The sequence below is a fragment of the Rhinatrema bivittatum genome, chromosome 13 (assembly GCF_901001135.1).
Source record: "Rhinatrema bivittatum chromosome 13, aRhiBiv1.1, whole genome shotgun sequence".
NCBI classification, from domain to species: Eukaryota; Metazoa; Chordata; class Amphibia; order Gymnophiona; family Rhinatrematidae; genus Rhinatrema; species Rhinatrema bivittatum.
In genome coordinates, this window is record NC_042627.1 from 78,824,365 (window position 1) to 78,835,334 (window position 10,970).

General features: G+C 55.1%; 1 protein-coding gene across 1 annotated transcript in view; it reads right to left on the reverse strand.

Moving 5' to 3' along the window:
* The window catches only part of IGDCC3 (immunoglobulin superfamily DCC subclass member 3), a 150,649-nt gene extending 143,500 nt beyond the window's left edge, over positions 1-7,149 (reverse strand). The window contains exon 1 of the mRNA XM_029575226.1: positions 6,954-7,149. Within this exon, the coding sequence (XP_029431086.1) occupies positions 6,954-7,023 (70 nt within the window). The 5' untranslated portion in view covers positions 7,024-7,149. The remainder of the gene's footprint in view (positions 1-6,953) is intronic.
* Between the last annotated feature and the right edge of the window lie 3,821 nt (positions 7,150-10,970).

A 10,970-nucleotide genomic window follows, 5' to 3' on the forward strand; every position in this document is an offset into this window, starting at 1 on the left:
GTTCTGTAAGACGACAGCGCTCTGGGCTGGCCCAGTGCCAGGTCCTGGCTATACTCTCGGGATCGGCCAGGGATGGGGATGCTTTGGACCGCTGGTCCAGCCTCCCCTGAAGGCGTGGGGGGAGAGGGCCGCGGTCATCGTGCAATGGTAACATCTAGCAACTGGATTTGGGACTCATGATTGCTGGGTCCTAGAAGGAGGCCTGGCTGAGGACTGTCACCAGGTACCTGTGAAAGAAGGGTCATGGTGCCAGATCCCAGCCCTGGTTCTGACCAAAGAGGAGGAAAAGTGCCGGGTCAGGAAAAAGAAAACAACTTTATAAAGGCAAGAGCCTTACAACATGGGGACCATTATGCACCCCCTGAAAGAACAGCCAAGGAGTGCCCACAGGGCAGCATCCCTAAAGTATGAATACAGCACGGACAGCTGAAGAGAGACCTTACTTAGGGGAGGAGAAAGAGCAGACAGACATCCAATGCACGAACGTGCACAGGAGGAGAAAGCAGTACACAGGCACCCACAGTATGGCACAGGCAGCTGAAGCGAGACCTCAGGAGAAGAGACAGCAACACCCTGAGATACCCACTGAATGAATACAACACGAACAACTGAACAGAGACCTCAAGGAAGGAGAAGGCAACTGTCTGAGACACCACTAGTATGACTACAGCACAGACAGCTGAAGAGGGACCTCAGGGGAGGAGACACCACCACTCAGAGACATCCAAAGGGGCCGATGCAGTAATCATGCGCTGAACAGTCAGTACCTGCTTTCTTAACGGGCGCCATGCAATATGTAAATTAGGGGGTCCTTGCTAACTAGAGCGTTGGCCGTCTGCCGGTTTTCCTAAACACCGCACAGCCAGGGGGTTCAGGACACAGAAGCTTCTCAATTGAGCGTCCGTTTCCTGCACCCGACTGCCGGCGCTATTTTTTTTTCCTTTAGTTTTTTCCTCCTACTTAAATAGCTCAACCATATTAAGTAGGAGTTAGTACAGAAAAGCATTTTTTTCTGCTTTTCTGTACGAGTTTAAGGAGCGCTCAGCTATTAACTCCTGCTCCGGGCAGGCGTTAATTTCTGATCACTAAATGTGCGTCCTGGATGCACATTTTTTTGCATTGGGAGTGAATCGCTAATAGCCTCATTTATATGCATTTGCACGTGATGAGCGCTATTAGTTTCACTCCGCGTTGGACGTGCGTTGTAGAGGCGCTAATCCCCTTATTGCATACCTGATACATATTTATTGGGGATATCCTGAAAAGCAGAATTACCTACCCCTGCCTTAGGTACATAAATTGAACAGAAGATTAAAAAAAAAAACAAAACCCTGGCAACCAAAGGGCTGCGGTGCGAGAATAAAGATGAGCTGAAGTTACTACACGCGTAACAACACATTAAGCGGGCACCAACCAGAGGGCTGCGGTGCGAGAATAAAGAAGAGCTGAAGTTACTACACGCGTAACAACACATTAAGCGGGCACCAACCAGAGGGCTGCGGTGCAAGAATAAAGAAGAGCTGAAGTTACTACACGCGTAACACATTAAGCGGGCACCAACCAAAGGGCTGCGGTGCGAGAATAAAGAAGAGCTGAAGTTACTACACGCGTAACAACACATTAAGCGGGCACCAACCAGAGGGCTGCGGTGCGAGAATAAAGAAGAGCTGAAGTTACTACACGCGTAACAACACATTAAGCGGGCACCAACCAGAGGGCTGCGGTGCGAGAATAAAGAAGAGCTGAAGTTACTACACGCGTAACAACACATTAAGCGGGCACCAACCAGAGGGCTACGGTGCGAGAATAGAGAAGAGTTGAAGTTACTACACGTGTAACACATTAAGCGGGCACCAACCAAAGGGCTGCGGTGCGAGAATAAAGAAGAGCTGAAGTTACTACACGCGTAACACATTAAGCGGGCACCAACCAAAGGGCTGCGGTGCGAGAATAAAGAAGAGTTGAAGTTACTACACATGTAACAACACATTAAGCGGGCACCAACCAGAGGGCTGCGGTGCGAGAATAGAGAAGAGTTGAAGTTACTACACGTGTAACAACACATTAAGCGGGCACCAACCAGAGGGCTGCGGTGCGAGAATAGAGAAGAGTTGAAGTTACTACACGCGTAACAACACATTAAGCGGGCACCAACCAGAGGGCTGTGGCAGCTTGAGTAATGAGGCAAAAGTACAAGCACTGAGATAAATAAGCAAACAACCAAAAGGAGGTGTAAAGCAGTACAACACCCTATAAAGAGTGAACAAGCCGAGGGAACAGCAGCTTCGTTAAACAAACCAAGCGAAGTCACCCGGAAAGGTGGATCACTGGAGCCACAGGGGCCTGAAGATGCCACCCCGGAGTCCAAACTCAGGGGATCAGAGCAGTGGCGGCCTCTTCCAGGCTGGGTGCCCAGGGCTCGCCAGCTGAGGGAAGAGCCACGCTTTCACCTGCTCCTTGTCTTCCCAAGGGTGGGGGCAGCAGCCAAGAAGGGTACCGGGCCTTTGCTTGCTCTTGTGCTTAAGGAGGCTCTTGAGAGGACAGAAGGATGACCAGTGCTTCGGGCAATCTGGATTGTTTCTTCTCTGGGCCTTGAAGGTTAGGGTTAGGAGTTTAAATTTGGCCCTGTAGAGCGCCGGATAGCAGTGTAGTTTCTGTACAGTGGCTCTGGGGCCATCTCGTCTCTTTCAACCCTCCAGCATCCAAGATGTGATATTCTGGAGCTGATGTGTCACTTCATTACCGTAATCCAACCACAGGGTTATCCCGGCCTGGACTCCAGTGGGAGTCTATGCGGTCCCAGCAAACCCACTGATGCTGCCGGGTCTAGCAGGATCCGCAGGCTCTGGACCTGTACTGTTAGGGGGGAGTTTGCAGTGCCTGTCTGTCGGGGGCCTGTCCGCTCTGTTTTTGGTGGGTTCAGGTGTGCTTCGTTTCTCTTTGCCCGCTCTTGAGCAGCCGCTGGGGATGCTGTTAGCTTTCCTGTCCCCTGCTGGCTGCTCTGGCTCCAGGGGCAGAAGCAGCTCCGCATACCCAGGTTACTGAGGACGGACCTTGCTTGGGAGGGATTTATAGGATCCTTGTCAAAAACCTCCCAGAAGACTGAGAAACAGTGCAACAGGGTTTGATTTGGTTCAGCTTCACCAACCTGCGCTCCATCTGGCCTGGTGGGCAAAGCACAGGCCGTGTGTTTCTTCTCTCTGGAAGCTTTGGCTGTCTTCGGGTGCCGTCTCTCTGCCACGGGCTTCACAGAAAGGGGGTCACAGGCCCCACCTTTAACTGCAACTCTGCGGGCAGCGGCAGCAGAAGGGGCACAATTTGGGGGATGAATTATATAAAAAAATATATAAATCCTGACTGCCCCGGCACCTCTTCCTGGAGGGGTTCAGTGTCCAGAGGGAGGTCGAACCCCTCCAGAAGGGCTGACGGGCAGCAGTTTGAACAATGAGAAACATCCGCGTTTTGGAAAGGGGAGCGGGTCTTATTCCACGTAAAGCAATCCGTTTGGCTCTCCGGAGCAGGGACGGTCCTCTTGCGGGTTTTGGTCCGGTGCTGTAAGTTGCAGCACTGCTCCAACCTTTTGCTTTGGGGGCTCAGAAAATCCTCGCTCTGCCATTTTGACTGAAGTGAGATAAGTTTCCTAGAGCCCTCCTAGGAAAGCAGTTCCTCAGCCCCCTAAATCCAGGAGAGAATGCGCCTTCACTCCCGGCCTCACCAGCAGGACAGAAAGCAAAGTCATCAGGTGGTTTCACTCCTGTTCCGCTGAGCCCAGGAGGAAGCAGCGCTGGAGGTTTAAGAGTCCCAACTCTGATCACAAAAGGAAACAATTCTACCCTCCGGCCTGGAGCAGAACCGAACGCTGGACATCTGGGTCTGTGAGTGAAATCTGGACCCACTAAAGAGAGAGGGGCTGGGTCATCAGCTACAGAGGCACAGGAGGGCAACTTTGCAAAGCAATTCCCCCCAGTAAACGGCTTAAAAGCCCAGGCCCTATGCACGTTTCCGAGAGGCGTCGCAGGCTGGGGGTTACGCTGCTGGCAGCCTCTCACTGCTGTGCCTGGGAAAAGTAAAAAACAAAACAAAACAAAGCAGGCGGCAGGCGCACGTAGTCCCCCCCCCCCCCCCGGACGAATGTGAAAGGGAAGGTCAGGTCACCTTGTACCTGCCCGCCCAGCTTTGAAAGTCCCTCCCTTACCTTAAGGACCCTGATCGCAGGGTTGCAGAGGGAGCCCTGGGGCTTGGCCTCCAGCTGTGAATTGTTGCCAAAATAAAGCAGGGAAGAAACCCCCCCCCCCAGCTGCTTGTGGCCGAATCCAGTTCAGCTGAGAGCCCAAAAGGAGGTTACCTGGTCTACCAAAAAGAGAAGAGCCCAGCAGGGAGCCCAGCAGCAAGGCCCGAGGACGTGCGGCGAGCTGGACTGAACCTGATGGCGCTGGAGCAAGGCCAGGATCCAGGCCACTCGCTCACCTTGGAAACCAGTGCGGCTGGCGTTTGGGCAGGGCTGTGCCCTTCTCACCACCTGCAGGGACCCAGAGTACCCCCCTGCCTGCAAGGCCAGGACGCTCGAGGAATGGGCTGCAGCTGCCACAGAGAGCCCCGCACTCTCTCTCAACACTTTCCTGCCTGTTTAATGCCAAGCAGCGGGCACTGGGCACACCCACCTTCAGGGGCCTGAGAGCAGCAGCACTCCTCTCCCCCACCTTCCAGCAAGCAGCGGCACTCCTCTCCCCCACCTTCCAGCAAGCACTGGGCACACCCACCTTCAGGGGCCTGAGAGCAGCAGCACTCCTCTCCCCCACCTTCCAGCAAGCAGCGGCACTCCTCTCCCCCACCTTCCAGCAAGCACTGGGCACACCCACCTTCAGGGGCCTGAGAGCAGCAGCACTCCTCTCCCCCACCTTCCAGCAAGCAGCGGCACTCCTCTCCCCCACCTTCCAGCAAGCACTGGGCACACCCACCTTCAGGGGCCTGAGAGCAGCGGCACTCCTCTCCCCCACCTTCCAGCAAGCACTGGGCACACCCACCTTCAGGGGCCTGAGAGCAGCGGCACTCCTCTCCCCTACCTTCCAGCAAGCACTGGGCACACCCACCTTCAGGGCCTGAGAGCAGCGGCACTCCTCTCCCCCACCTTCCAGCAAACACTGGGCACACCCACCTTCAGGGGCCTGAGAGCAGCGGCACTCCTCTCCCCCACCTTCCAGCAAGCACTGGGCACACCCACCTTCAGGGGCCTGAGAGCAGCAGCACTCCTCTCCCCCACCTTCCAGCAAGCAGCAGCACTCCTCTCCCCCACCTTCAGGGGCCTGAGAGCAGCAGGCACTCCTCTCCCCCACCTTCCAGCAAGCACTGGGCACCCCCACCTTCAGGGGCCTGAGAGCAGAAGCACTCCTCTCCCCCACCTTCCAGCAAGCACTGAGCACCCCCACCTTCAGGGGCCTGAGAGCAGCAGCACTCCTCTCCCCCACCTTCCAGCAAGCACTGGGCACACCCACCTTCAGGGGCCTGAGAGCAGCAGCACTCCTCTCCCCCACGTTCAGGGGCCTGAGAGCAGCAGCACTCCTCTCCCCCACCTTCCAGCAAGCACTGAGCACACCCACCTTCAGGGGCCTGAGAGCAGCAGCACTCCTCTCCCCCACCTTCCAGCAAGCACTGGGCACACCCACCTTCAGGGGCCTGAGAGCAGCAGCACTCCTCTCCCCCACCTTCAGGAGCCTGAGAGCAGCAGCACTCCTCTCCCCCACCTTCCAGCAAGCACTGGGCACCCCCACCTTCAGGGGCCTGAGAGCAGCAGCACTCCTCTCCCCCACCTTCCAGCAAGCACTGAGCACCCCCACCTTCAGGGGCCTGAGAGCAGCAGCACTCCTCTCCCCCACCTTCCAGCAAGCACTGGGCACCCCCACCTTCAGGGCCTGAGAGCAGCAGCACTCCTCTCCCCCACCTTCCAGCAAGCACTGGGCACCCCCACCTTCAGGGGCCTGAGAGCAGCAGCACTCCTCTCCCCCACCTTCCAGCAAGCACTGAGCACCCCCACCTTCAGGGGCCTGAGAGCAGCAGCACTCCTCTCCCCCACCTTCCAGCAAGCACTGAGCACCCCCACCTTCAGGGGCCTGAGAGCAGCAGCACTCCTCTCCCCCACCTTCAGGGGCCTGAGAGCAGCAGCACTCCTCTCCCCCACCTTCCAGCAAGCACTGGGCACACCCACCTTCAGGGGCCTGAGAGCAGCAGCACTCCTCTCCCCCACCTTCAGGGACCTGAGATCAGCAGCACTCCTCTCCCCCACCTTCCAGCAAGCAGCGGGCACTGCCAGTTCCGCCGGCCCAAGGAGGGCCCCCAGTGGCCCCGATTTGTTTCCGGGCTCTCCAGGGCCAGTTCTCCCCATAGGATTCGTTTAAAACCTGTTTCCTCTCCTCCCAGCCGGGGCCTCTGTCCCTCCTTCTTGCTCTGGAGGTCACCTTGACCTTTGCTCTCAGTGAGAAATTCTTGCCTGCCTTGGGGAATTCTTGGCAGAACTTGTTACATCTCCGGTAAAAGCTCAGTGCACTCACAGCGCTCTCTGTGCATCCAGCGCTACAAGGCGAGTAAATGCTTTTCCCGTTACCCCTCGACCCCGGTACCCCGCTGCCGCTCCCCCCGGTACCCACGCTCCCCCCCCCCCCAGAGTTGCAGTTTCGGGGGGGGGGGAGCTCTCAGTCTGCGGAGTCCCCCCTACCCCCGTCACAGGGGGCGCCGCTTGGACCCGCCAGCCCGGGACCTGCAGTGCTCGCCCTGCAGCGGCAGCACGGGGGGGGGACACGGGGACGCTGCACCTCCACTTTCCTTGGGTCGCCCCCGCCCCCTTCCGTTATCCGACTGCGGGTGCGAGCGCAGGTGAAGGGAAAGAAGGGAAAAGTGCAAAGCGTGGAGCCGAGCCGGGAGCGCGATCCGGTCCGGCGCCCGCCGCCTTGCGCGCTTACCTCCCAGGGCGATGAGCAGGGCGAGCAGCAGCAGCAGCGGCGCCGGGCAGCGGCGACCTCGGCACGCCATGGAGGGGGGTGAGATCCGGAGCCCCGGCGAGCCTAGCCCAGGTGGGGGGCTGGCGCCATCCTGCACCTCTGCCGCGATCCGCTTCTCCGGAGGAACAAAAGAGCCGAGAACTGTGCGCGCAAGTGGGCAGAGGGGGGAGCGGAGCGGCTCGCCCCGTGCGGGAGGGGGAGGGGAGGGGCCTCTTCTCTCTCCTCTCTCTCTCTCTCTCTGCAGCCTGGGGTCCGCTCGTCAATCACCTGCTGCACGCGGAGGGGGGGGAGAGGCAGGCAGGCGGGGGGGGGGAGATTGCATCAGGCAGCGCTCGGAGCCACCGTGGAGCTGCAGAGTAAAAAGGGGGGGTGTGTCGTCCCCCCCGCCCCCAGAAAGCGCTGAAGGGAAACCGCGTAATAAATGCGGAGAAGTTCTCGTCTCCCCTCTAATAAAGCCAAACTTTGCCTTTGCTCCGTTTTATCTCTCACGGGTACGCGGAAGAAAAGGGAAAGCCACTGGCTCCCTCAAATGATCGCCCACCCTCTTTTAACGCTGCATTTCACAGAAAATCAGCCTAGCAGAAGGAGCAAACGCATCGAACTTCAATTGCAAATTTGCTGGCAAAAAATGCTTCAGAAAAGAGAGAAAAATATACGAATAAGTAATTTAATGCTCTTTTTTTTTTCTAGCTGGAGCATGGCCACTGTTTCCACGCGTGTGCTACTGAATTCAGCGCAAGTTTACTTCGCTTCTTACCCGATGTGATTTACGCTGCATTCAGTAAACTGCCACAAGGCGGCGCAAGGGGGCCGCACAGCAGGTTTTGGGGGTGAAGGGAGAGGCAGATCCGGATCACGATTAAACCCGATACATAAATATTACAGCAGAGAAACACTAGCCCTGCAAAAGATGCACCATGCAAAAGATGATCTGCAGTCGCTCATCTGGAAAGATTTCCACTGTGGGATTCTGTGACCTCAGGAGCTGAGCTGCACGTGTTCCCGAAGTTCCACTGCACAAGGATGCAGAGGGCCACAGAAATGTATTTATTCCGATTTACAACTCGCCTCTTCCCGCAGGGGACTCCAGGCCTGCGTGTGTGACATCTCTCTGTGAGCGCGCAGCTGCAGAGCCTCGCTGCACCAGGGCAGTGTCAGCATCACTGCTCCAGGTCCTGTCCTCAGCCTGGGACTCTGCCCTGGCCAGTGCCTTTCCTGTGAGGGCTCTGCCCCCTGCCGGCCCTGCAGAGGCACTGAGGGCAAGCCGCCCATGGGGCAGGAAGAACCAGCCCTCCAATAATGCAAGCTCTTTAAGCTACGACTTCCCAAACCTGTCCTGGGGACCCTTCAGCCAGTCCATCATGAATGTGGGTAAGATACATTTGTATATGCTAGGACGCCAAATGTAGGCAGATTCATGGTGCATATCCTGGAAACCTGACTGGCTGTTGTGGGGTCACAGGACAGGCTGGGAAGCTTTGAGATACAAAGACTTCTATATAATGAAATAATGACGTAAAGCAGCATCAGGACAGCCCCCCCCCGTGGGTTTGTTTTTTTGGGAGGTGGGAGAGTTCACACTAGCACTCAGCTCTTCTGTTGTGCTCTAGGCAATTGCCCATTCTGCCTAGCACCAGGGCCTTGGCTAAGAACATAAGCATCGTGACAAGGACACTTCCCCGATGACTGTTGGCCAATGCCCAGAACCTCAGGCAGCAGGGAACAGCCCTCTGCTTCCTACTCCACCCCCGCCCCTTCCTGGTAGTGCCAAGGATTATAGGCATGGGGGTGAGATTAGCATGGACAGGGCAGAACAAAGAAACGCCACGTATGGTTCTGAGTGACTACACAATTGTACTTTTTGGTGCAGAATCCATGGGCATTTTAATAAATCCCCATGGGGTAATGTTCGGAGCCCGCACAGCAGTAAATTTGTACATGCAGACTTTGTCCAGTATTTTCAAGGGAAATTTCTGTGCACAAGTCCAGTGTGAAAGTAATTGGCAGAGTGTGTGCACACAGCACTATACAGGAAGTTACACCTGCTCCAATCAGGGCGAAGCGTGTGTGCGCTAATTTACATGCAAAAAATGCCGACTCTGCCCCCGGAACGTGTTAAACCTGCTCCAATCAGGGCGAAGCGTGTGTGCGCTAATTTACATGCAAAAAATGCCGACTCTGCCCCCGGAACATGTTAAACCTGCTCCAATCAGGGTGAAGCGTGTGTGCGCTAATTTACATGCAAAAAATGCCGACTCTGCCCCCGGAAACATGTTAAACCTGCTCCAATCAGGGCGAAGTGTGTGTGCTCTAATTTACATGCAAAAAATGCCGACTCTGCCCCGGAACATGTTAAACCTGCTCCAATCAGGGTGAAGCGTGTGTGCGCTAATTTACATGCAAAAAATGCCGACTCTGCCCCCGGAACATGTTAAACCTGCTCCAATCAAGGTGAAGCGTGTGTGCGCTAATTTACATGCAAAATATGGCAACTCTGCCCCAGAACATGTTATAGCTGCTCCAGTCAGGACGAAGTGTGTGTGTGTTAATTTACAAGCAAAAAATGCCGACTCTGCCCCCGGAACATGTTACACCTGCTCCAATCAGGACGAAGCGTGTGTGCGCTAATTTACATGCAAAAAATGCCGACTCTGCCCCCGGAACATATTAAACCTGCTCCAATCAGGGCGAAGCGTGTGTGCGCTAATTTACATGCAAAATATGGCAACTCTGCCCCCCGAACATGTTACAGCTGCTCCAATCAGGACGAAGCGTGTGTGCGCTAATTTACATGCAAAATATGGCAACTCTGCCCCCCGAACATGTTACACCTGCTCCAATCAGGACGAAGCGTGTGTGCACTAATTTACATGCAAAATATGGCAACTCTGCCCCCAGAACATGTTACACCTGCTCCAATCAGGGCGAAGCGTGTGTGCGCTAATTTACATGCAAAATATGGCAACTCTGCCCACAGAACATGTTACACCTGCTCCAATCAGGACGAAGCGTGTGTGCACTAATTTACGTGCAAAAAATGCCGACTCTGCCCCCGGAACATATTAAACCTGCTCCAATCAGGGCGAAGCGTGTGTGCGCTAATTTACATGCAAAATATGGCAACTCTGCCCCCCGAACATGTTACAGCTGCTCCAATCAGGGACGAAGCGTGTGTGCGCTAATTTACATGCAAAATATGGCAACTCTGCCCCCCGAACATGTTACACCTGCTCCAATCAGGACGAAGCGTGTGTGCACTAATTTACATGCAAAATATGGCAACTCTGCCCCCAGAACATGTTACACCTGCTCCAATCAGGGCGAAGCGTGTGTGCGCTAATTTACATGCAAAATATGGCAACTCTGCCCACAGAACATGTTACACCTTCTCCAATCAGGACGAAGCGTGTGTGCGCTAATTTACATGCAAAATATGGCAACTCTGCCCACAGAACATGTTACACCTTCTCCAATCAGGACGAAGCGTGTGTGTGCTAATTTACATGCAAAAGTATGGCAACTCCGCCCCAGAACATGTTATAGCTGCTCCAGTCAGGGCGAAGCGTGTGTGAGCTAATTTACATGCAAAAAGTACTGACTCCGCCTCCAGAACATCCCTGCCCAGTGCCTGTAAAGGTACAGGCGAAACCACAAGCCCGGGTCCATTTGACAGCAGCCGTTTGTAACACAGTAACCTAGTAATGACGGCAGAAAAAGAACAAATGGTCCATCCAGTCTGCCCGGCATATTTCTAAGGTAGTAACTGCCGCTCCATGCAGGTCACCCCATGCTTCTCTTTTACTGGCTGATGAGCCTTCTTGAAAATTCAGACTGCTGAGTGTTTATATCCTGGGTTTAAACACAATGACTCCATTAATTCTTAAAAGTCCAGGGGACGTTTTCAAACCTCTGCATTTCGGTGCACAGTGCGAGGGCACTTTTATCCTGGGGCTTTTAGTTTTCCAAAAGCCACTTTTC